This window comes from Cupressus sempervirens, chromosome 11 (genome assembly GCF_028749045.1).
Source record: "Cupressus sempervirens isolate cs-2001-9-10 chromosome 11, ASM2874904v1, whole genome shotgun sequence".
Classification (NCBI taxonomy): domain Eukaryota; kingdom Viridiplantae; phylum Streptophyta; class Pinopsida; order Cupressales; family Cupressaceae; genus Cupressus; species Cupressus sempervirens.
In genome coordinates, this window is record NC_143128.1 from 559,936,833 (window position 1) to 559,964,098 (window position 27,266).

Sequence of the window (27,266 nt, forward strand, 5' to 3'; positions counted from 1 at the left end):
AAGTCTTATGTCTTCAGCTTTAACTTAGTGCTGAAGGACACCAAATTTTTTATAAATTGAAAAATAGTAAAAATGAAAAATCTGCAGTATATTCTCTTAAAATAGAACATTCAATAAACGAAGATTTGACTCCGCTTTTGTCTTTCCATTACATCGACCTATCACAGCTGCAATTTATTATGTCAATTTAATTTTGGGAGTTAAATTGCTCTAAAAACTTTGGGGGTAGGAAGGAGACATGCCACTTGTAAAAAGCAAACAGTTTAGAAAAACATGTCAAGACGAATTTGTACGTTAGGAAACAAATTTTTTCTTCAGATTTAATATTATTCACGTAAATGTGCAGGTAAAGATATGAACGGATTTGATTTGTCAAAACGTGATGAACGGATTCGTTTAAACGCGATTGAAATCCGCGAACGGATTGAAATCATGTTTTATAGAGAATTTCCAAAAATTTCCTCTTTTTTGGTGTACTTATTGTGGTTTATGATCTGCAATGGAAATACAGCGCGGTCACACACGTTTGATTTAAGTGGAAGATGGAATTATGTGCTCGTGCATGCGAAACATAAAATTAAAAATCCGTCGTGGACAAGGTCGATTTAAACAAGTTAAAACGGTGGAAAATTTGGATTGAATTTACTTCTCGAGGAATAAATAAGTTTAGATGATCAACGTCAGAAATGGAAAGCGATGAAATAATTCTTTTTCCGAGGAAAAGGAGACGGAGAGAAGACAGGCAGAAGTTTTCGTATCGGAATGCAATTTACCACTTTTTTTTTTCTTCTCTCAAACCCTAGATCGATCGAATATTAGGGTAGGTTTTGATGTGGTAGAAGCCATGAAAGCGTGCAGATTTTGAAGGCGAGAAGGGCGAGTGGAGCAGGCGGGAAAAGAATGGAAGCGGAGGCAGAGGCAGAGAGGAAGGAAACGGGGAGTAATGTTAAGAGAAAGATGAAAACTCCCACGCAGCTCGAGACGCTGGAGAGGACTTACTTGAGTAGGCTTTGCTTTGTGGATCCATAATTGTTGTTGAATTTGTGTACAGAGAAGAGATAGCAAATCTGGGAAGCTTATCGTTTGTGTGTGTGTTGCAGATGACAACTATCCGTCGGAGGCAGTAAGGGCGGAGCTGTCGTTGCAGTTGGGGCTCTCGGACAGGCAGCTGCAGATGTGGTTCTGTCACAGGCGGCTCAAGGACAAGAAGCCAAAGAAAGAGAAAGAACAACGTGCGCCTTCTCCTCCTCAACCGGCTTTGATGGCCAATTACTATGGGGACTTCGATGCCTCACGTAATCAGAGAGGTTTAAAGCCTAATTGCGACGAAGGGGCATGGAAAAAGAAGGCGCATGGGCTCGCACTGCAGCATTTGAGTCCCGCGGAAGTGAGGGCGATTGCTGCAGTGGAAGCTCAGCTGGGGGAGCCATTGCAGGAAGATGGCCCAATCCTCGGCGTCGACTTTGATCCGCTTCCTCCTGGTGCCTTCGAGTCACTGACCGGTATGTCGTCATACTTCATAATTCTGGCAATATTTTTGTTTTTCATTTTTAAAATTCTTACTCATGCAATGCCTGAAGACCTGATTGAGCTCGAATAGTTTTAGCACTGGTCACCGTGGTAAGGTGACAGAAAGCAACGATAACCGCACGATGCAGTTCTATTTCCAATTTTCTTTATTTGAACATCTTTCACCGATTGACCTATTGTGATTTTTTCCATTTCTTTTAATTTTGAGCTGGGGAGGCTCAACGCGACTCAATTTTAAAATTCGCCTTAGCCCCGGCGACCCCGATGGCCAGAGGATTGCACCTTACTCCAGGAGGACTAAGGATAGTGTAGTTTTTATTTAGAATTTCTTGGTTTGAACATATTATTACAAATTGATCCCCCTATCGGCATTTTGGGATTGCGGTGGTTTAAGGCGTCTCAAGCTTGAAATTCGACTGACCCAGTTGGTTTTGAGCTGGGGAGGTTCAAGGTATGTCAAGTTTGAAATTTGACTCATCTCAATTAGATCCTGACGACCAGCAGTTTGCACCTAATTCCAGGAAGAATCACCATGGTGAAGCTTTCATTTGCAATTTGTCGGGTTTAACATATTTATACCTATTGACATCACCTTGAGTTTTTTGGGTTTGTCAGTTTGGATTTTGAGCCGGGGAGCTTAAGGCCTCTGAACGTTGAAATTGGGTTCACTTCAATCTATCTTAATTATGAGGTGATTTCACCTTATCATAGGAGTTACCTGGGAATGATTTTTGTTCACGATTTCTTCGTCTCAACTTATTTTTGCAAAGTGATACTCATGAGCTTTTCCAGCTCGTTGTTTTTGGTATTGAGCAAGCTATTTAATGGATTCAAATGACCAAGAATTGCATCCTATCCTAGGAGGAACCTCCCTGAAATAGTTTTTAGTATTTACTTACAATTACATCATTTTTACATATTTTTACGAAGTGATTTTCTGGCTTGGTCGTTTGATTTTCATTTAGGTAGGCTCAAGGCCTCTGAAGTTTGAAATTCCACACACCCCAAGTGATCTTGATGACCAGGGGATTTCTTCAAATCATAGGAGGAATCACTCTAACCCAGGAGATGATAGAGGATTGAATCTTATTCCAAAAGGAGAATCACATTGGAATTGTTTTTACTTGCAATTTGTTTCTTTGTTCATATTTTTACCAAGTGGTGCCCCTAAGCTTTTCTGGCTTGTTTGTTTGATTTTGAACTGGAGAGGCTCAAGGTCTCCAAAGTTTGAAACGCGACTCACCCCAAGTGATTATGATGACCAGGGGTTGCACCTAATGCCAGGAGGAATCACAGTGGACCTTCAGATGGTAAAAGCACAGTGTTTCCACCTCCTATAGTCTCACCTCTGTGCACCTCACAAGAACTTTTGCCATACCAGACTGGTATCTTATTTTCCAGGTTACTGCAAGATGCCTTTAGATGCTAAAGTCATGCATAAGAAAACACTCCTTTAGTTACCTCTTCATCTTTTAGTTTAACATCGCAGCTATCATCATTTTCTGAGGTTTGTTGCATGTATGTTGTCATATGCTATCGTAGATTGTATTCAAAGTGTTAGTTACTTGAATGCTTTCTGGTTTGGGTCATTGTTATTAAAATAACCATCTTTAGCAGAGATACCTCATTTCTGACACCTACAAATCTCTTGGAGACTATATTTACTGCAGGCTTACATTTATTCATAATTTTCTTGTAAGAGATTTCATGTCGTAAGACCAAGGTAAAGGACAGTTGGGTGCTGGGCTGGGTCGCGGGGATACCTCTGTAGCTAAAAAAAGAGAAAAAATAGAGATTTCATATCTCTAGCACATTACATAAATATTGTGTCTCCTGATGTATGCCGCCTATGGAAAATACCATGAATGAGAAATGCAATCTCTTTAGGCAGAGTCTATTTTGAAAACCATATCTATTTTGTAAATAATTTTTTTCCCTGTGATTACTTAGTTCAAAGTCAAGTGGACACAAAAATCAATTTTCAAAGGTTCTGTTGTCAAAATAATCAATCAATCCAAGCATAGGTAGACTCGACAATATAAGGTTGGATACTTTCACAGTAGGTCAGGCCCATAGAAAAATTCTATTCCCTAGTTTAAGTATATGTCACTAAAACTTCAATGCTTAATAAGGACTTATGTTTTCTTATATTGTTATTTGCAGCACCTATATTGGAGCCATACAAGCAAGGAGGGCACCATTATGAAAAAAAATTTGATGGACAAGATGCAAGATCCAACAAAGTTAGTTCTCAAGCTCCTATTGCCAGGTCTTTATTTTGTTCTTGCAATGGCACATGACATTTTTGAGTTCTGAATGGGGAGTTTAAAGTTTATGGTATCTGTAAAGCAATTCACATTTATGATTCATAGCTTCATGTATCCTGTTATCCTGTATTTTCCAGTATCTAAGGTCTTCAGTTGTTTAGTTTTTGAAACATCGTTAAGTCCAGCTATATTATTAACGCATTATAAGGGCATAAATTCCACAACAATTTTACCTTAACCCTTCAAAGGAGTTGATAAATTCCACAACAATTTTACCTTAACCTTTCAGAGGAGTTGATAAATCCCATGACACTAACGCTCAGGATATATCTATTCTCTTACGTTTATTCTGAATATGGTAGTGACAATTTTATGAAACAAGGTAGCTTTGCCACTTGCCACCGACTTGTGTTTCCTGCAGTATGTGTTTTTCAGACTATATAAAACATGGCAGCTGATTAAAGATCTAATTTATATTTTATGAATTAACACTAGTATTTATATTGACAAGTGTATTGTAGCAGCTCCAAATAACAATTAAGTTTCTTATAATTGTTGTTAAGGCACCAATATCTCTCTTTAAGTTTTTGGCTACAATTTTTCACTTAGATTTAACATTAAGGTTGAATTCAGTTAAGTGACATTTGAATTTTAATGTTCTAATTCATTTTGCATTTTGAGGTTTTGGTTTTGAGTGGATTTCATGGTTTCTGAAAGCCTGATAAGTTGTCTGGGAGGTTCTATTTAATATCTTATATTTTGTTGCAGCACATGCTTGTGATCTTTTTTAGAAGGAGGAAGAGAACAAAATTTAATGATTATAGTTAAAGACTGTTTAAATTGAAGTTCTATATTTTTCAAATCCTCACTGTATACAATTTTCCTTGGATATATTTCTGATATGAGCTTCCAAGCTTAGTGAGAACCAGAAGAGCAGTTTTCCATTCTCATTGAATCTGCCTACTTTTCCTAGTTTTGGGAAGTCAATAGTCAGATGTTTCTGAGTCTGCTTTAGATTCAAAAATCTGAAACTTCTGAAACTGATATTTGGGGAAGTGGGAAAAGTACACATTTAATATTGTTGAAAATAAAGTTGTACCTACTAGAAGAGTTTTGCTTTCCTGTGATGGAATAAAATTTGAATACCATTTATTTTCTAGTCCAGGGCAGTATGGTTGACATTGGCTAAACACAGCCCTCAGGCTTGTCCACAAGGCTTCTTTCTGCTAAACATAATAGTCTTACAGCCTTCTGGTTTTTTTATAACGAGTTTCTCTCGTGAATTTTTGCTTTTAATTGTGGAATAATGTAAATTTACTTTTATAGTTACTTTAGTCTTACAGCTTACCGTTCTTTTTATAACGAGTTTCACTCTTGTGATTTTATGGCTATTCTTCCTTTCTGAAACTTTTTACTTTGTGCATGTGGGGTTAGTCCTAAAGGAAAAAAGGATATACCTTAAATTTCAGATGGATTGTCAAGGTATGCGTAGTGATGGAACTTGTTATTGTTGAGCATTGTCTCAATCTTAATCAACCCCACGTGTGGCTTGCAGTTTGGACCCCTTCTGAGCTCAGGAATACAATAAGACAGTAAATTGACATGCATGTTATATTCTAATAACCATGACTTAAATTGTTTTCCCTCCAAAAACAGTAGTGTATATATATATATATATATATGTATATATGTATGTATGTATGTATTTTTTGAGACCAGCATTTCCTGTAGCATACCCTGAACATTGGTAGGTGTCTTGTGTAAACCATGAAACATGCAACTACACCATGAAACTTGCAACTACACCTTGTGTCCTGTAACTTGGTTGAACATTGAAGAGTATCAAACACTTCTTGTGAGGGAACCGCATATCATCTATAACATTTTATGCTACAGTACTAACCTTACATCCAAGCCACCAGACATGTTTGAGATGAATGAAAGCTGGTTTGAAATGACACTTGAACAACATCTGAATCAGAGACAATAAGATGAATAAGCTTTAGAATGCCTTTGCTTGATTAATGCTAATCAAGCGGTGAAGCATGAAATACAATAAGCCATAAGCAGGATGTTATTACTATATTGATTGTTTAGTTCTAGACATCTCCACATTGTTTTCATTAGTGGTTAGCTTTCTGCTAGAGGAATCTGAAAATCATGTTAACCTGTTTTGTCAGCGATCATCTGGGATGCTTCATGCTGACCATGTGCCATTGGCAACCCCATCCAGCAGCAAGAGGAAAACAGTTATGGGTAATGTGCCCACCGTTCATAGTCAATCTGGTAGTAGAGCTCCTCAAGAATATCAATTCCTGCCAGAGCAACCAAGTGGGAGGCATGATACATATGAAAGGGCCACAAAATCAAGGTTCTATGAACCTTCCTTTGAAGGACTGGCATCAAATAACCCTTCATTATCTACTGCAGGAAATCTGCTGCATGGACATGATCAGTTGACTGCAGGTTATGGCTTTCCGAACCAAATTTCAAATTCTTCTTTGTTGCCTCAAGAAAACAGGTCATCTCACATATTTGCTCGAGATAATGTTGATTACGAGGGCTTGCATCACAAAGATTCGTTTACTGGATATGGGTATGATGGTCACTTTGGATCTCATCAAGGTCTAGGGGCAGATGATGCATACTTACACTCTGAGAAACGTGCCTTTTATCAGGACCATGATCAAGCTCGGATAGAGAAGAAACGCAAGGTATGCTTAAAATTAATGAAGAGCTAATTATACATTTCGAATGCATGATTTTGTTACCATTCTAAATCTAAAGGGCTTATTCCTCAGAGCCTTGTCAATGCCTTTCAGAGTGAGGAAGCAAGAATAGCAAAGGAAGTTGAAGCTCATGAGAGGAGGATCAGAAAGGAGCTTGAAAAGCAAGAAATTATGAGACGGAAGGTATGTACATTAATTAACATATCACATGGCAAATTTAAGAGACAATTTTTTTGGAGAATATATTTAGTTGAAATATGCCGTTGACTTAGATGGAGGAGAAGCAAGATCGTGAAAAACGTAAAGAAGAAGAAAGGATGATGCGCGAAAAACAACGCGAGGAAGAGCGAATGCAGCGAGAAAACAGGCGCTTGATTGAACGAAGGGAAAGAATACTGCAGAAGGAAAGCAAACGGGTACTTTTGATGATTTTTATCAGCTGAAGCATAATAAAAATTCTAACTTTTTGTGGTCGATCAATATTCCTATCATTATTGTTGTTGACATAGGCTGAAAAAATGCGGCTCAAGGAGGAACTTCGAAGAGAAAAGGAAGTTGCTAGACAAAAAGCTGCAAATGAGAGGGCCACAGCACGAAAACTTGCGAGAGAATCTGTGGAACTTATTGAAGATGAGCGGCTAGAGCTAATGGAAGCAGCTGCATCAGCTAAAGGCCTCTCTTCAATATTTTTGCTCGATGATGATATCTTGCTACAAGTTGAAGCATACAAAGGTTTACCCTTTTTTATCTATTTGACAATTAACTTCTTGAGAGTGAATATGAGAATTGTCTTGAACAATATTTTTCCTCATTTACTTCTTGGTTCACATCCATTTCCTCCTTGATTTACTATTTATTGTGGTGATTTCTTGATTGGTCTTCTTCCACTTTTTTTTTTTTTCAAGCTTACCATAATAAGGACTGAGCTCTGTTTCTTCACTCTGCTTCTTGTCAACTAAATCTACTGATGGGGACCAAATTCAGTTGTTTTTAAATAGTGTCAATATGGAGGCAATAAAATTGGCAACTAAGCAAGACAAGCAATGAAGACAAATGTCCAACTTTAAAGGGAATAAATAAATAGATAAATGGATTTATTGCAAGGTCTGGATTTAGAAAATTCTAATTAAAATTCACCAGATGGATTTGTAGTATGTCAAGTGTCCTAAAATGAGTAGCGACTTTTCAAGACATGATGGACATAGACATAAAATATGTAGTTCAATTCCTGAAGTACTATAAAAGCAGTAAGAACTTGTATATATGGAAACTGTTATTACTTTACAAACACAGGAACAGTAATCCCAACTCACATATCCTTATCAAATCTTGCTAAAGGAGGCAGTTTCCCAGTTTATGGTTTAAATGGGAATTCTCTCCTTTATAATAAAATTGGTAGGTGTATTTTTCTCTCTAAGGCTGTGTAATGTAATTTGAAATTACATTTCGTCTTCTATAGTGGATAGTGGATAGTTTGACCGTCTTGATATCTCTATATGAGAAGATGATGAAAGAGGCTGACAAGTAGAGCAATGCATATGAGATAGATTTTGAGAGTATTTCTCTCTTCTGCAGCTGAATGTTAGCCTCAATCATTAATTTATGCTTAGGGGCGCTAAATACTAGATTTTTTCCCTTTTTGTGGCATGATTTCAAAATTTGTTATTATTGGTCTCCTTTCTGCTATTATTATAAATCGAGAATTAGCAATGTCAACTACCTCAAGAATGACATGTTTGGTTTTTGAATTGATTATACTTAACTTTTTTGAGTTTTTTGTGCTTTTTCAAGTGTTTTCTCCTTTTTGTTTAATAATTTGTTCAAACTTCATTCAAATGGCTATCAGTTTTGTGATGACAATAATATCTACAGATATCCTTATTGTTAGACTCCAGTTCAAGTTGTGGCCAAGAGTAAGATGTGTGTTTGATGGCTGGATAAGAATTAGACAAACAAGAGAATTCAAATTTGACTAGATATGATGATTGTTTTATCCTTTGATGAAACCTAGTGGAACTAGCCATTGGACCTTGCTTTTGATCTTTAAGGAAAAGCATTAAAAGTATTTGAGAGGTCTGCAAAATATCAATCTCTTGTTGCAAGTGAGTGATTCCACAAATATTTTAGCTTGGATAGCTTCACTAGACACTGTTAGAGCTAGCATGATTTAACACTAAATGATTTTTACTAAAATTATCAATTTACTATTGTACCGTTTGATAATGGATTAGGTAAGGATTTCAAGCACTTCTTCTTAGTATTTTTGTCATAAAATGTCAGTAGAATATGTTATAGTTTTTAAATTTGTAAAATACACTGTTTGTAATTAGACTGTTCTGAGGACCTTTTTGCTATTGGAGATCTAGGTTTTAGAAAACCTAACTAAGTGTTGGGTATTTTTTCTTTTCCATTTCCGTTGCAGTGTGGATCCTTCTCAATGTAATTAAATCCCAGGCGCGGTCCTATCATTTGTTTGAGCATATTGACCATTTTTTGTTTGATTCTCCTGAAGTGGTGTAATAGCTCAGAACTGTTGAGCCAGCGTATATAAGGAGACACTATCTTTAATAATTTTTCTTTGTTCCTCAGGTTTAATCTATTCAATATTGCTAAAAAAATAATGAGAACTGACAAATTATTTAGTTAGCAACCTAATAATTGTTGGATAAAGGATCAATGCCCAGTTCAGTTGTTAATCATCAAAACTTTATTTATTCTATGATACCAATCACTGAGATTACAAGGGTTAGACTACTACAAAGTGAAAATCTGAAAACTGTATGCATATCTGAAACTAAAATGCTTTAATTTGGAATTAACATGTAAAGATCCAACCTCTTCATGATGCTTAACTCAGTCACTTTAATATGTTTAATACAGCCACTGTAGATGAATTTAAAAAATTTATAAAGGAAGATAACATCACCCAAAGACATCAGCAACAAAGAGGCAGAAATCAACAACATAAGAATTCTAGCAACTCTAGAAGATCATCTCATAAAACCAGATTTACATGGGAAAACCTTTTAGAGAGAAAAACTCCATCAAGAAAAGAATCCAACCATATCTTATTATCAAATCCAAGATTGCAATACATTCACTTCCATCACTTCTTTGTGTCTTCAACTCCACACCCCATGTATAGAAATTCTCCTCACATCTTACACACTCCTTCAAGCACTCACAAACAAAAGTTTTTTACTATTTTTCTCTTTCTTACCACCTCCTTAACCTTCTCGTAAATAGTGTTTTTATCTCCTGAATGGGACCTTCAAGTTGATTTCACATCCCTAGAACCCTTATGGAAATATTACAAGCTTTCTTAACATAGGCCAATGTGGGTTGCAACCAATTTAATAATCTAATCCATTTGGACACCTAATTTGTTGTTAGATCCAAGTTGGTTTAGGACATTTGAGAACCATCCCAGAATGATTTCAAATCTCAAAAGAACCCAATGGGAAGTTGATTCCCCAGAACCAATAGTAGAACCAAGATGCTTTACTCTCTTAAATAGTAACTAGTTTTTGATAAATAAATTTTACTAACCACCCCCGCCCACCCCCCCCCCGAAAAAAAAGCTATCATTCCAGTGAAATCCTGACTGTAAAAAATACATATCTTTTTTAATGAGACCTTCATCCCTTATGGTAATTCACATTGTTAGGAGTAATTAAATATACAAGATTTACAAGATTGATGGCACCTTAATCCAAGCAGCAACTGACCAAATCTAGGTTCAATTTTTTCTAGCATTAATTGTTTTAACTTCAGATTTGATGATAACTAATTTCTATTTTTTGATTGGTTAAGTTAAATATAGTTTAGTAATGGTAACAAAGAGTATTACATAGTATAGTAAAAGTTTATGGTCCCAGACCATTGTGATGTCCACGAAACCCCACATATACAACCTGCCATCTATAGAAAACCACCTATCCCAGATTCCGCTATCACCATATAGCCACTGTTTTTGCCTGCCCATTACATAATATTCAACCATACATACTTACATCAATGAAGGTAGATTGAATAATTAACTGCAAATCCTCCTCAGCTTAACAGATATTTACCAAAATTTACAGAGTAAGGCTGAAACATGATACCAAAATCTACAAAAAACACAAATAGACCAGCTGCTCCAATTCTTCTTCTCCTTCTGGTTCTGTATGCTCACCAATAGTCCCTTTGATTTCACAGAGGGAATCTTTAGTAAAATCCCTCTCACCTGTTCCGCGGCTCGCCTCTTCTCATTGTTATTGCAGCATTCTACAATAGAAAGGCTCTTTACGGAGGGGAGACCTCTGAAACACAGGACCAGTCACCGTTTTTCACAATGAAACCTTCCTCTACTTAGGCCATCACTATGAGAGCTCACAACCACTACATTCACTCGTCCAACAGCCGGTTAGCATCATTCTTCCTATCAAGCTTCAGACACCATGCTAGAAAGATGGAGGCGATGTCCACATTTGTGTGATAGCGAAATTCTGATTTCACATACCTCCCGCTTGCCCCTCTCAAACTGTATCTTCACCATTTGAAAAAACATTGGATCCACGAATTTAAATATGGTCTTCAGATGACTTTCAAGATCTTGCCCATAAAAGGCAGTTGTTGTTTGTGTGTAATCAGGGTGAAATTAACCTTCATTGTTTTGTTAATCCGTTTCACCACTCTGCAGACCACTGTTACTTCCGCTAAATGCTGAGTATGAGAAAACAGCCCTTCAAAAGCCTCTGCCAACTTCAAATGCAACAAATGAAATGACTCTGCCCCCTTTTAAAAGGAAAAGACCCTCTCCCCATCAAGCACTGTCATTTGCCATTAACACACAATTAGTATTTTAAGTGGATGGTTGCGTTTGGACGCCTGCACTCATGAAAATCAATGCTTTGGAGGATGGGAAACTTCCCTTCAGCCCACAGGTTATTTATGATGCATGTCCACTTAGACTGTGTTTCTGCCACTTCATTACCTTCATGCTTGACATGGGTTGATTTAAAACTTTCTATATTTTGAATTGTTCTCCTTTTTTAATTGCATTAGTTATTATTATGGAGTCACCTTCTAAGTACAGATTCATGATCTATGGATTACTCGCCATTTTAACAGCTGATAAAGCAGCTTGAACTTCTACTTAATTATTGTTAAATTTAGAACCAGAAATATAATATTGTAACAAATGAAATCAAAAATTAAAACTACTGATAACACAAGGAATTATCCTGAGAGAAATCCTCCTCACTGAGTGAAACAACCCAGCCCATAGAAAGATAGATCCTTTATGTAGATTTCCAAATCAACTACAAAAATCTCTGCCCCCTAGATGTCTTCAACATTCACTGATCAGAATCAAGAAATGAAACAACTAAGTATTGCTTTACAATGCACAGATGTAACTTCACAGTTATATTCTCAATGCACATACAAATGTGACTATACTAATCTCATTTGAGACATAGCATGAATATCTTCAGAATGAATTACTGACAGCGTTCAGCCTTACTGAAGCAAAATGGTGCAGAGCTTCCTTCATTCATTCAAACTGGATTCCTATCGTCACCGAGAATATTATATGCCAAAATTGCAGAGTATATACAATAATTGGTACACACAGAACATCCAAAATAAGAAATGCTTCTAACCAAAATCACATGCAACCACTGAGCACGAGAGAGAGACATTCTTGTAGCAACAGACGAACATAACATAGAACATAACTGAAGTGACACATCCATACTCAAGTGTCAGCTGTTACAAAGGGAATGATGTGGCACTAAAAAAAGCCGTAATGAGACTATAATTAATCACTGACGAACATGAAGAGGCCCCAACACCACAGTACAACAAAACTGGTACATACAAAGGTGAGCATAAAATAAACTCCCGATGCAGCTGAATATGATTCAATGAATGCCAACTCATCATATGGAATGCACACACTAATACTTAGTCAGCATGAATGCTTAATCAAATGAACACATCTCCTGTAGGGGACATGACCCCATGGGACAGTACAATTAAATGAGAGGATAGAGGGGCTTAGTTCTAAAGCTGATAAGTAGAAGACGATGCTAGTGACATATGGAATTACTTTGCTATCTCTAGAAACTAGTGGCCTTGCTAAGATGATTGTCTCAAAATCAAAATAGGTTTTCAAAACCCCTTTGTTCAATCTTGAGCACCACATGTTCAGTCCCAACTGTTATAATTTTGAACTTCAATTTGTGTAATTTGAGTTGGCAAAACACAGATTGCAGAACCCCAGTTGTTCTACTCTCTGATGTCTAATCTGCTTGTAAGGTTTGTGGTGTCTATAAACAACTTTGCGGAATTTGTTGGATCACTAGAGTCAAGCTCTGTTTATGTGAGACCCCTAGATGGTCTTGGAGGGGTATTTTCAAAATTTCATAGGCAACATTCACCAACAGGCAAGTTGCAAATATACTGATGAGGTACTTTGTAGCTTAGAAAAATGAAGTGTGCTCTAGTGATTCTATTTGTTCTCCAATTTTAGCATATGAATTTGTTGTGTTTTTGGATGATAATTAATTGCATATTGAATGTCTTTAAATATAGAGACATTGCAATATGTCACACAAATCCACATCTTAATCGTATGTTTGTTACCCATTCTTGTTGATGCATGCATATGGTGTAACTATGAATCATAGTTTGCTAGAGAGGTTAGAGACTTAAAGTTTAAACTTGACTTAACAATCTAAGCAGGAAATAAAAACTTACTTTATGGAATTGATAGGAATGACACCCTCCTATGTGGAATTACATGGTAACTTAAACTAAATTGATCTGTGGAGAATGATTATATATTGCAGTTGCTGTTGACCACCTTAAGAGGCATATTTGTGGATTGGCATTTGTCAGTGATGTTGGATTATAAATTGCAACTGAATTTGTTAGCTTGTGAATACCAAATAATGTTTTTGTATTTAACTAGCTTCTTGAACAACCCACTAACAGTAGCAACAAAACTTCAATGCTTTGTAAATTAGGCATGCACATTACTGGGTGTACACTTTTGCAATACACAAGCCACACAATCAAATTTATTTTGCAAGTCAATTATTGATGAGGGAAGAGAAAAAATAAATGGCATGTAGTGTGAAGCATGAGGGTTGGTGTATATGGCACTTGATTTTAACTTGTATTTGCCAATTTTTATATGTTTAATGGGACATAAACATATAGACTTCCAGTTATCATCATTTTAGATCTTAAACACAAACATTCGTTTCTGAATTTCCATAAAGATTATAACATACGATCCAAAATGTTGGTGCTAAAAATTGTCACACAATCACTTCCAGAAGAAAATTAATATTATAACATATGTTTTTCCTTAATGTACGCAACACCATCTTTTCCTTCATTTTGATGTCTTTGGACTGCTGTACCTTTGGAGACCTCTGGAATTAGCATTGTAGATGTTTGCTTTCTGTGATTATTGCTTTTACCTTTTTTGATGTATTTACTTATGGTTTATCATTTCAAAATATCTAGTAGAATTGAGGTCTACTTTTTCTGTCTATAAAGTGGTGAATGATCAACATGCGTTTTTTACCTGCAGGAATATTGGGTTTATTTCCCCCTAAATCAGTTAAAATGAAGATACCATTTGCAGTTCGTCCTTGGACAGATTCTCAACAGAATGTTGGAAATTTATTGATGGTAATATTTATAGTTTGGGCCTTCTAGTTTCTTCTTTTGATAGATCAGTGTGGGTTAGATGGACACCTGGATTTTGACCTATCTTTATAATTACAAAACGTTTTTACATAGGAGCCTGTAATGTTGGTTTTAGCTTAAGAAAATGATATAGGTTGAAAACCGTTTGCTGCAAGAGTATATTCTTCAATTGTGATATTTTCAGAGATTTGGGTATCCATGTTGTCTTTACGTGCAAGGTTAATTTGGTTAGGATTTTTAATATTTTACTGTATTCTTAGTAGCATCCCAAATAAACATTGTTGGCATAGAATGGTAGACTTGAAAATGAAATTCAATTGCCAGTGTTAAAATTGGAAAAATATTGCAAAATTTGAAAAACTGAAAAGATAAAACATATATGAAAATAGATAAAATCCTGATTTTGTGGCAATATAGTGTGTAGAGATTTTAAATAAACATGGTATGCTAAAAAGAACCAATTATAAAAGAAGAGTGGATTTTTTAAAAGCTATTTTACTGTAAAATAATTATGTAAGCGGTTTCCGTAAAACCAGAAGGCTGGTCCTAAAATAGTTACCTTCAAGGAGCACAGCCTTTAGGGGCAACCACATGTTTTAAACCTAAGCTCACATAAGGGTATAAATTGAAAGGAAAATCTATATTAGCGTTTAAAGTTTTTAACTCTAAAACTAATCTATTCATAGTAAAACTTCAAAAGAAAATTTTAAATGCCCTAGCGAAAAGTTTCAAGTCATCTTATATTTTGGTTTTTGTACCCCTACTGAGAAAAATGAGACAATCTGAGGATAGATATACATTTGAAACATTTATCAACAAATTTTGAAAAATGTGGGAAACAGCACACGTGGTGTTTCATGATTGTTCAGAATTGATTGGGAAATCCGAAATTTTAAAGCTTAAAGCTACTATGAGCAAGCAACTTTTCCTGTTGTAGCAGTTGTGATGTGCTCGGTAGCCTAAAGGTCCTTTTGTTAGTATGAAAACATTGATGTGTCCGCATGACATACAGTACAGTAGAGCATGTTCGATTGCTTTCGTATCTACTAAATTTTTAGATTGGGAAGCATTCAACAATTATATTATGGCTATGAGAGGCTGTAGTACAGAGTTTATTGCACTTAATGCCCCTGGTGACTTGTGCAACAGGTTTGGAGGTTTATAATTACCTTTGCAGACGTCCTTGGTCTTTGGCCATTCACTTTGGATGAATTTGTTCAAGCCTTACATGATTATGTGAGTGCCAATATTATTTATGGAAATGCATATGTTTTATATGTTAGTGTTTTGTGGTACGCATCTATATATATGATATATCTAATTCTTGTTTTCTATTTTCATGGGACTCAAGGATTCAAGATTACTAGGAGAGATACATATCAGCCTTTTAAAAACAATTGTTAAGGACATTGAAGATGTGGCATATGCCGCTTCTAATGGACTAGGAGGAAACCAGAGCAATGTTGGTCTGGCTGGAGGAGGGCATCCACAACTTGTTGAGGCTGTAAGCATCATCTGTCATTGGGTGTTGTTTTGGTTATTGTTCTGATATAGAACATTGAATGCTTATTGTCATTGGTAAAAATAATGTTATAAACTTATGGTTCCAGGCATTCGCATGGGGTTTTGACATAAGAGAATGGCGTCAACATTTAAACCCCTTAACTTGGCCTGAAGTTCTACGTCAATTTGCATTAGCAGCTGGCTTTGGACCTCAGTGGAAGAAATGTAGATCATTTCATGAGCACTTGAGAGATGACAACGAGGTGAAGTGTTGGATGATTCTTGTGAACTTCTGACTTATGATGTAGATGATTTGTTTTAACCTTTGAATTTGATAGGAATCCACACATCTTTTGATCAAGCTTTTTCTCTGGCATAGAAAGTTGACAAATTTAAGCTAGACAACTATATGTTATAATTGCTGAGTTTAGTTACACCTTCCTTATCATAAGCCCATACTACTGATTCTTAATGATTTTTATATTCTGCTTTTGTCTTTCCAGTCAAGGTTTATGTTAGCTAGGTTTTTAACTCGAATAATTAAAAAAATTACCTCTTATACTCCTGATCTCAAATTCTAGGAAATGCTTCTCAAGTGTATGTTTCTGAGGTATATGAAACACAAGCAAGGCTACTGCTATATTACTTTTAAATAGTAACCAGGAAATATGGGTATGAGGATGGGTTATGTATTCCTAAGCTTCAGTTTCCTGTTGGACATAGTTTCCATAGCTGCATTATTTTTTCTGGTCACATCAAAACTGAAATTGTTAAAGACTCAATGGACAGAGAAAAAGGAATGAATATTGCATTAACAATTAACTCCTAAATTGAGTTTACAGACGCTAATTGTAGCGTGAACAAAAAAGAAAGGTTGTCTTAATAAAGACGTCTATAAATAGAACTGAAAGAGCAATCTAAAAGTAAAGTCTAATTGACCATTAACTAGAACTAGCTAAATATCGCGAGATACTAAAAATATTAAAATATTCTAATACCCTTCCATAATGGGAATTCGATGAACTACCTTGCAGAAGACAATACATTTCTTGTAGTCACAAGAAATCTCAGAACATTCAGCTGGTACTGAGACCCTCCCTGGATCTGTAGAGTGTCAATGACCAATTGTAGCTCAATAAAAATTGAGAAGGGGGTTCCCTTCATCAAAATGATTTGCTGGTGTGAGAGTAGAGCCTGCCACAGACTCTTCCACTAACCCTCCTAGAATTGGCAAAACTGCTGACCAGAAATTATCACAGAACCATCCAACCTAATGTTGGATAACAAAACTGTCCTTCCTTGGAAACAAAGATACACTGAGAACAACTGCGGAACCATCCAAACTATTGCAGATGAGCAGAATGCCCCAAAACGAATTGCAAAATACCATGACCTGAAGAGTACAATGGTAAAAGCCCTGAAATAACACTCCATGCAAACTTCATGTATTGCAGAATGATGCAGAGCCACACCTTGGAAAGCTTAGGAGGAATAATCACTCAACTGAGTTACTTCAAGGGGCACGTACATCAGGATGCAGAGCCACACCTTGGAAAACTCAGGAGGAAAAAACTCACTCAACTGAGTTGCTTCAAGGGGCATCTACAACCTCCAGGATCACACACTAAAATCAGATTCAAAACAAAACTTTGAAAATAAAATCCCCCAAAATATCTTCTTGCTGCCTCCGGATAGACCTGCACTCAGACATGAATAACTTTCGAACCAAAAAAGATTTATTCAATCCAACCATTGAGATTTGGCATAACTAGGTTTGAAAAAACATATAAAAATTTGAGAGAAATCCAACGGTTCAAACCCGAGATATTGACCACGCATCAGAGTACATTTTTCTGCAAAACATTGCTTCTTGCTGTCTCTAGATAGACCCGTGAACAGACATGTATAATTTTTGAACCAGACAATATTTTCTCAATCCAACCGTTGATATTTTGCGTAACTAGGTTTCAAACAACATATAAAAATTTGAGAGAAATCCAACGGTTCATTTGGGAGATATTACCCACGCACTGAGACTAATTTTCTGCAAACATACCAAATTCGACTCACAACTAAAACTTTTTTTTAATCTTCTGCAAACTCTCAACTTGTTTCCAGTGAGAAGATAAGAAAAATCCGTTCAAAACTTAGACCATCGAAAACTTGCACAAAGACAAAAATGAAAAAAAACATTCCATATCTCTCCAAATTTGATTCGTCTTTCTTTTTTTTTTTTACATAGCCGACTGGCTCTCTTTAAAACTGACTCTCTTTTCCTAATTAAAGGATGTGAAACGTTTTCTTCTTATTTTAGAAAAGAAGAATGTCTTCTATCCGAAAAAAGGATAAGAATCTGAAACGTTTTTTTTACCAATATTAGACAGTCGTTTTCTAAGTCAGGAATATTCCAAAAACTGCCTACTACCTATTATTGGATTCTAAAAATCATTAAACACTCCACCTACGAACTAAAAAAAAAACTATTCTAATTTAAGATCCACACACCTAGTCCTAGGTGGCTATATCTGAAGAGCTTATCGAACTGCTACTCTAGGTATGCCACCACATGTAGGACGTTATTACAAACTTCAAAAACTAAAAACATTTAAAACATAACATTAAATTCCCTATTACATTTTCAACAATGTTGCCTCTTATAGTGTTTCTCTTCTCTGCCACTGCAGCACAGAAACCAGAAATGATTTTTGAGGAGGAAAATCAACTAAAACTGAAAAAAAACAATCAAACGGATCAAAGAATACAGAACTCCGTTTTTCAGGGAAAATGATAAAATGCAACTGACGTTTTTTATGGAAAAAAATTATAAAAACCCATCACAGATAATTTTTGAGGAAAAATATACAACACTGTTAGAGTTTTTAAGGGAAAATTCAAAAAATTAATAAACCAATCAGATTTTTTTATATTTTTTACACCGAAAACCCTAGGTTGGAAAACCAAATAAAATTGGATTTAGGGTTTCAGAGGCAGCCCAAAATAGAATCGTTGAAATTCCCGCTAAGAAAATCCTAGGAAACATGGCTGATAAATCTGGCTGCCAAAAATGCCAGAAGCTGGACTGCACCCACCAAAAAATGCCAAAAAAGAACACCCAGTGCCAGTTAGTTTCCATAGCCCCATCTACCTGCTCTTAATCAGAACTAGCTAAATATTGTGAGATACTAAAAATATAAAAAATATTCCAATAGAAACATCCCTCAAAGAGAAGTGGAAAATTTTTCGTACACTTAAAAGGAGAAGTTAAAAAATAGTGATCATCTAGCACATTTTCTTCAAATAACAAATGATTCTATTCAAGATAAATTTAATGTGCTTATGCATATGTATGATAGATGTTTGATGTTTCCACATTTCCTAAGGTTTGGAATAATGGCCTTATAAAGATGCAGTTAACTTATATGATTACCATCAGCTCCTTTTATCTGCAGATTCACGTACTGATGCGTTGGGGATTGTATAATTTTCTTCTCTTGCTAATTTTTTTATTAAAATTGTATTAAATTTAGTCAGGTCAAGATGTGCATTCTTTATTTTATGGTTTATTTTCTTCCAAATGCCAGATTAGATTTTTATACGCTACCTTGTTGTATATCCTTTCTGTGTTCTTCAGAAACATAATGCGTATTTGTAAAATTGAATTGTTATCTTAGAAGGGTAATTTAAAACTCGCAAATAAAAGCTTGCGTTTTAGGTATGATATCATGTCTCATAAAGATACACTGAGAGGCAAGTATTATATGTAATGCCAAGTTTCTGGATGGGGGGACGTGGAAATGGGTTTCTGGGACTTATTTTTTAATCTGGAGCAGGGGATAGCTTGCGTGTGTGTGTATTTAATATTTATCTATGTGGGTGTGTGTATATATATCTGAAATTTCAAATGTATTCATGAATTATATAACATTTTAACATTCATCAAGGGAAAATAATAACATTTATTAATCTAAAATCTTTATATCAATGATCACTCATTGAATCATCATGAAATATAGCATTAAATGAATCAAATGTGAGTCGAATATCAATTTTTACACTCCTCATAAATATAATTCATTGAAACAGCCAAAGACTTCCAAACAGCAGCAACAATTAAGTCTCAATCTGCTCACAACTTCACATTCTATTTTCTAAAAGCATACTCGGGCATTTCTCTAATTAAAAGTCAAAAAAGTTCATTTATTTGATTCTAAACAATTTCTGTGCAATATTCGATACTCATGCTAGTATATACCATTGTAACACGGGGATGCGTCCCCCCCCCCTTTTTCCCCCACATCCTGGAGACTTTGACGCACCGGGGACTTGGGGATTCTGTCCCCCCATCCCCAGCGACACCACCAGATTCCACCACCTCCACCGAGGATGGGGGACATTCCGATGTTGACTATTTGCAGATTTGACTATTTATGTTTGATGTTCGATGTTCCAATTCAATGCAATGTTCAAGTATTTATTCTTTTACATCTTTATATTTTATATTGCAATACATATTTTCATACCTAACATTTAAAGTACCATGTGTATATATATACCCCCCCTCTTGTCCCCCCGCCCACCGTCCCCCCACTGTCCCCAAATTAAGGCCCCTCTGTCCCCCTGTCCCGGAAACTTGTCCCCCCATTCCGCTGTCCCCCAGGGTGGTGTAACTATGGTATTTACACAACCGTGCAAAGTGCAAACCCAACAATTAGAAGCCCACTCATGCGACAATGAACCAGGTCAATAGAGAAGAAATAAATTTTCACCAGACAATGAAATAATAGAATGCTTTAGGCTTAGTTTAGTTGAGGCAAATAACAACATGAACACATTTTTTAATAATATTTAAACATTTTAAGATTGTGTTGAGGTCCAGACAATTAAAACAATTGCAAATATTTTATAAATTTATCGTTTTTTGCTTATTGCTGCCAAAAATGGCTGAGAGTCCTGGGATGGCTGGGGATGTTTGTGGCCATCCCTAGCTGTCTTGTGGATGGTCAACGGTTTCTGAAAATTTTGCTGACCATTTCCAAGTTTCTGGGACGGTTTCCAATTTTTTTGCATGACCAGGGATGGCTAGGAAATGTTTCCGGCTGTCCCCAAGTCCCTGTAACAGTTTATGTTTCTGGTACTTGGGCATTTAGAGTGCGAATGCGTTTCTGGGTATCACTGCAAATATTTTCGAAGTATGATTTGGTATTTACGTTGCATATTGATGCTCTCCACTTATCATTATGGGAACTTTCTTTTTTGTGAGATTGGTTCACATGAAAAATGACTAGCTCTTGTTTTCTGATGCACAGGGCCAGGAAGGTCAAGATGCAGTATCAACTCTCCGGTCTGGTGCAGCGGCAGCGAGTGCTGTTGCTATGATGCAAGGCAAAGGATCAGGTCATTCACGTAGATGCAGGTACCGCTTGACACCTGGTACAGTCAAGTATGCAGCCTTTCATGTCCTATCCTTGGAGGGAGGCAACGGGTTAACTATCCTGGAAGTTGCAGAAAAAATTCAGGTAAATATGAAGATTTTTTAACTTATAAATTTTAACCTACTATTTCATTATGCAGATCATTGCGCTATTGTACTTCTTATCTTTTTGCTTTCCTTGGTCTTCCAGGAATCTGGTCTACGAGATCTTACAACAAGCAAGACTCCAGAAGCATCAATAGCTGCTGCTCTATCAAGAGATTCAAACCTTTTTGAAAGAGTTGCCCCTTCTACATACTGTGTCCGGCCAGCTTTCCGGAAAGATCCTAATGATGGGCAGGCCGTGCTGCAAGCGGCGAGGGAGAAAATACAGTCATTTCAAAGTGTGTTGTCAGATTCAGAGGAAGCTGAGAAGGATATAGAGGATGCAGAGGAGGGAGAAAGAGATGAAGAATATGAGAGTGATGATGTTGAAGATGCAGATGCAGATGCAGATGACTTAGATGGCCCTGTTAACTCAGAAAAAGTAATTTTTTGTCTTAAAGAAGGAAAAGCTATAAAGTCGGCGGGTGATATTGAGGAAGAAAAGTACGAGGCAATTGAATCTTGCACCAGAAAAAGTATGTCACCAGAAGTTGATAGGGATCCAAAACATAAATCTTCTGTTTTTCTTCAAAGTGCAGAAGATGCTAGAGATAATAATTTTAAAGAAGTCAGCTCCAATGGTGATGGTGATACTGATAGTCATAAGGCGAATCATATGCTAGGAGAGACAGAGATTGATGAGAGTCACACAGGAGATCCCTGGGTTCAGGGACTGATGGAAGGGGAATATTCTGACCTGAGTGTTGAAGAGCGTTTGAATGCTCTTGTTGCCTTAATTGGCCTTGCAAATGAAGGCAATACTGTACGCACTGTGCTTGAGGTAATTGATTTGATTATGATAATGCCCTTGTGGTTGAAGTTAATATCATGATAGGACTATGTACAATTGGTCTCTTATTAAACTTTATATTAAACATTGTAGTTCATCTTTGTTGGTAGGAACGCCAAGAAGCAGCAAATGCGTTAAAACGGCAAATGTGGGCAGAGGCACAACTTGATAAAAAACGGCTGAAAGAAGAGCAACTATCAAAGTCACAAATTCTACCATTTGGGGGGATAAAGTCTGAAGGAGCTAATAATAATACTTTGTTTGAAGGTGGGCAGAACCCTTTTTTTGGACTGGATAACAAGGGAAGTGAAGCATCTGTTTTCTATCAACCTAAATGTGAGGGATTGGTAGATGCGATCTCAGTTCCAAACCATTGCTTAGCATTAACAAACTCTGTAACTACAGTAGAAAAGAATTTATTATTTCCAGATAATTCACCCATCCAGGAAACTTCCATGGCACAAGTTGGATATACGAGTGAAAAATCACGTGCACAACTTAAAGCTTCAATTGGTCTAAGGGCAGAAGAGTTATATGTTTATAGGTCCATTCCTCTGGGACAAGATCGCAGACATAATCGCTATTGGCAATTTGTGACATGTCCATCAGGGAATGATCCAGGATTGGGTAGGATATTTTTCGAGTCACATGGTGAGGGACACTGGAAGGTCATTGATACAGAAGAGGTATTCATGTTTCCAAATGACTATGCATTTGTTATGACAAAATATTGTACTTTCTGCATGTTTATACTGGTGGTGGTTCAATGATGTTTCAACTTATTTTACTGATTAGCAATTTCTTAGTAAATTTGTTCTGTGTTGCAGAAATAAGGAAATCCATCTAGTTAACATATTAGTAATAACGAGCTATCTAGTAAGTAATATATATCATCAATAACAAAGAAGCGCAGTGCATCATAGTAGGCTCTCTTATAATTTATATAAACATGACAAGAAGTATCTGCAAGTTTGAACTATTAAGTTGTTTATTTACCTAGATGAATTAATTATATGGAAGCCTTTTTACATGTGCAAGTAATGCACCTTGTTAATAGATACTTGGATAACCATAATATAATTTATCAGCCTGATACTAATCAAATGTTACCAGAGATTATTGAGAGTAACCAAAAAAGTGTTGATCTGTGGCCCAACCAGATCTACCAATCATTACATTAGGCCATATTCAATAAAAAAATATCAAAATCAGACTGTATTTAGCCTAAGTTACTGGTTCAGGTTCGGGGACGGATGGATTCGGGTTCGAGTTCGGGCAATTTGTTTTTTCCCATTTGGGTTTGTGGGTATATATATATATATATAGATAGATAGGTTTACAATATAACGCTAAGTTTCTGGATTAGATTGTGTAGAGATTTTTCATCAACGTTTCGAATCACATTGTTTGACACCTCTTGCTCTCTCATCCTGATGATGGATCACGTAGTGTGATTCGAAACGTTGATGAAAAATATCTACACAATCTAATCCAGAAACTTAGCATTATAAATCATGGATTGTGGAAATCTGATTGCATTAATAGGTTTACAATATGTTATACTATTGAGTTTTTTGTGCATATGATCATGGCCACTTTGTATGCAACTTTCTTTCTATTTTCTGTTCTAATTTGGTCTTTTAGGAATTGGCATCAACAGATCCGCAGGGGCTTTCTAAGTTGTACAGTTTATTATTCAGGAACCTGTATATTGCTACTGTTTTAAGATTCCCAATAGGTATAAGAAATTTCCAAAGAACTTTATATATATATATATATAGGCTTACAATATGTTATACTATTGAGTTTTTTGTGCATATGATCCTGGCCACATTGTATGCAACTTTCTTTCTATTTTCAATAGTTATATTTTCTGTTCTAATTTGGTCTTTTAGGGATTGGCATCAACAGATCCGCAGGGGCTTTCTAAGGTGTACAGTTTATTATTGAGGAACCTGTATATACTACTGTTTTAAGATTCCTAACTTTGTAAATATTTTTCTGATTAACTATTTATAACACTCTCGTTTGGATTGTGCAGGCATTTGATGCATTGTTAGCATCATTGGATACCCGGGGTATGAGAGAGGCCCACTTGCATGTTGTCTTGCAGAAATTAGAGAGCTCGTTTAAACAAGCTGTGAGAAAGCGTTCATTTTTGGGAGAAGAGATTGACTTAATATTTGGACAGGAGGTTAAAACAGAGTTTGCAGAGAGATCATCCTATCCTGGCTGTGTTGTGGAGCATGCTATTCATGGAAGTACAATAGAAATGTCTAGATCATTTTCTATTGATCTTGGGAGAAACAATGTGGAAAACAAGCATGCACTGGAGAGGTACATGGATTTTGAAAAATGGCTTTGGATAGAATGCATAAAACCATCTGCTCTTAATGCTGCAAAGCTGAAAAAGAAAAGATGTTTAGAGTTGTTGCGTAACTGTGAAGTTTGTCATGAGGTGTATGGGTCAAGAGACAAACACTGTTCTTTTTGCCATGGCACTTTTGAAAGCTCACATAAGTTTGAAGTTAAATTTTCTCAGCATGTCCTCGATTGCGAAGAAAAGAGGAGGAGAAAAGATCCAAGCTGGAGATTGGAAGGTCCGAGCTGGGCCTTGCCATCAAAAGTTCAGCTTCTAAAATTTGCAATTGCTGCAGTTGAGGTGAGATAACTTTTCCAACTTCTTTCTTATTTTCTATGAAAATTCCTCTCTTTATTGTTTACTGGTGCATTTAGCTAGACTTGTTTGAATGTTTTATGACAAGACATTTGAATGCCTTTACAGAATGTAATGATAATTTTAATTGCAAGTGTTATCATTGTCTTATCTGCAATGATTGTTGTGCAGGCATCTATTCCTTCAGAAGCACTTAAAACTTTCTGGACAGAGGGATATCGGAGGTCATGGGGCCTGTCTCTGAAATCTGCAGTATCTCCAGTTGAACTCCTTCAGGTCTGCTTGCTTCTAGCCATATTTTTCTCATGGTTTTGATGCTTAATTTCACTTGACTCAAGATATTGGAAGTAGGCAACCTCAAGAAAACATACCAGAAAGGATAACTTAGATGCCAGCCTAACTGTGTATCATGCATATTCTGCAACTGTTATGTAATATAGTGAAATTCACTTAGATTACACAAATATCCACAATAATTCAATGCCTTATGGTTAAGAGAAGGGCTTTCATTGTTCCTGGTAGTTTTATATGTGAATTGTGCAATAAGATATTAGAATTTTAATTTTGCATGCTGACATCTTTTGAATCTGGATTATATGAATAGAAACATTTCATTTCTCATGATTAAAGGTGCAACGAATATTCATGTTGGATTCATTACTTTGTGTTTAGTTTAGACTATAAAATTGTGTTGTCTTCTATGATATTATAATTCACTGCTTGCATTGATAATTGTTTTAAATATGGTTTGAAAATCTTGTTGCAATCTTTGAGAACATCATTACTTGTGACAAGATTTAAAATCATGATGACTATTAATGTAATCTTGATTGGATATTAAATGTTTTAAACATACTACCTGTCACTGTCAATAATTGGTTAAAAGTGTAAATATCCAACACTGGCAGACTATGTTGAGTTTGATTTTGTGTTTCATTCTATTCTACCTGTTCAAGGATCAAGGGATTCAAACCCAAAGACACTATGTTTTTCGGTTAAGGAATAGCTGATGAGTTGGTGGGTGATTTGTTGTTTTTATATACATAATCAATTAGTATTTTGTGTTCTTGCAGATAATAACACAGTTAGAGGGAGCTATAAACCGTGATTGGCTTTCTTCAAACTATGAGACAACAAAAGAATTGTTAGATTTTATTTCAGGTGATATGGGAATTGAAGAAAATTGTCTCCGTTTAAGTGAGGTTCCTGTGCTTCCTTGGATACCTCACACGACAGCAGCTGTGGCCTTGCGCCTTATGGCATTTGACCATTCTCTTTCCTACAGCTTGGATGAAAAAGCAGAGAAGCAAGCAGCAAACGATTTTGAGGAAACAAGCGTAAGTGATGCTTTTTGCTGGAATTTGCAATGATCTTGTTTATTGTAAATAAGTGCAGCATTCTACTGACTTCACTTTCTAATAACTTCACACCGCATTTCTGATCAAAGGTGAAAACTCAAATAAATATTTTGATTTCTGTTGACCAAAATTTTTACATGTTTCTCTTATAGAACATGCTATCAAATGTTGCTGTCAAGAACTTCCAAGAATTGGAGGCTTGTGATAAAGGTTCACCGTCTGATGAAGAAAGAAAAGAAGACACTTGGACAGATCCTGCTAATGGACGAAACACACGTGGTCGAAGAGGAGGTCGACCTCGAGGTCGTGGTCGTGGTGGCAAAAATAGTATATCAAGAATGGATTCTGGATTCAACAAGGATTTAAAGCGGAAGCTTCATTTTTCTGAAGGAGGAACTTTTGGTACTAATGAAGTTCAAAGGACAGTAAGAGGGCAGGGACGAAGAGGCCGTGCAAGTAAACGGGGACGTGGTCGAGGCGCTTGTAGTTCTAGACAAAGGCGAGTAGGTATAACAAAGAGGAATTTAAAAGAGAAGCAACCGGAACCTTTCATAAATTCAGGCATGGACATTGAAAAACAATTTCCCATAGAATTGGCTGAAGATGATGAATCAAGTGATGATTCCCAGAGCATTGAAGGAGAGGAATGGAGAAGGCACGACCATTTTGAAGAGCGTGAGACCAATATAGATAACCATTACATTGAAGAAGATAACATTGGTGAGTCATCTGAACAAGATGAGGATATAGATGAGGCTTGTGAAGATGCACAAGCTACAGAAGATGAATTTGAGGATGTAAATATGAAATTTGAAAATAAATACTTTGCCAGAGATAATGAAGCTGAAGACAGTGAGGCTGGTGAAGCAGTTGATGCTGATACTGAGTCTGGAGATGAGGATGAAGAGGATGAAGAGGATGGATCAATGTTGGAGTCCTCGAAGAATAGTGACTAAGTTTGCAACAGATATTTCTCCAATGTATTATTAAAATTTATAGCCAGATATTTTTTTTTTCTGGCTTTAGGGAAGGGATGGCAGTCATGTAAATAAACAGCAAGCTGAAGTTGATTGACAAATTTGCGGATCAAATGATTATATTAACTTGTTCTTATTGATTTCTTAGAA

At 36.2% G+C, this 27,266-nt stretch overlaps 1 protein-coding gene across 4 annotated transcripts; it reads left to right on the forward strand.

Annotated features, from left to right (window-relative positions):
• Positions 1 to 27,266, forward strand: LOC149530863 (homeobox-DDT domain protein RLT2-like). Of its 4 annotated transcripts, none has more exons than XM_089810210.1 (18): positions 1 to 1,003; positions 1,101 to 1,502; positions 3,694 to 3,799; positions 5,978 to 6,511; positions 6,599 to 6,709; positions 6,799 to 6,942; positions 7,036 to 7,258; positions 14,118 to 14,218; positions 15,386 to 15,472; positions 15,588 to 15,740; positions 15,847 to 16,002; positions 21,046 to 21,255; positions 21,361 to 22,095; positions 22,215 to 22,790; positions 24,146 to 24,766; positions 24,953 to 25,057; positions 25,855 to 26,118; positions 26,292 to 27,266. In XM_089810210.1, the coding sequence occupies exons 4-18, from the start codon at positions 5,990 to 5,992 to the stop codon at positions 27,093 to 27,095; spliced, it is 4,812 nt and encodes a 1,603-aa protein (XP_089666336.1). In that variant the 5' UTR covers positions 1 to 1,003; positions 1,101 to 1,502; positions 3,694 to 3,799; positions 5,978 to 5,989; the 3' UTR covers positions 27,096 to 27,266. The 4 variants fall into 4 exon arrangements, with proteins under 4 accessions (XP_089666336.1, XP_089666337.1, XP_089666334.1 ...); XM_089810211.1 differs by having other exon boundaries at positions 6,620 to 6,709; XM_089810208.1 differs by having other exon boundaries at positions 248 to 1,003; positions 3,694 to 3,773.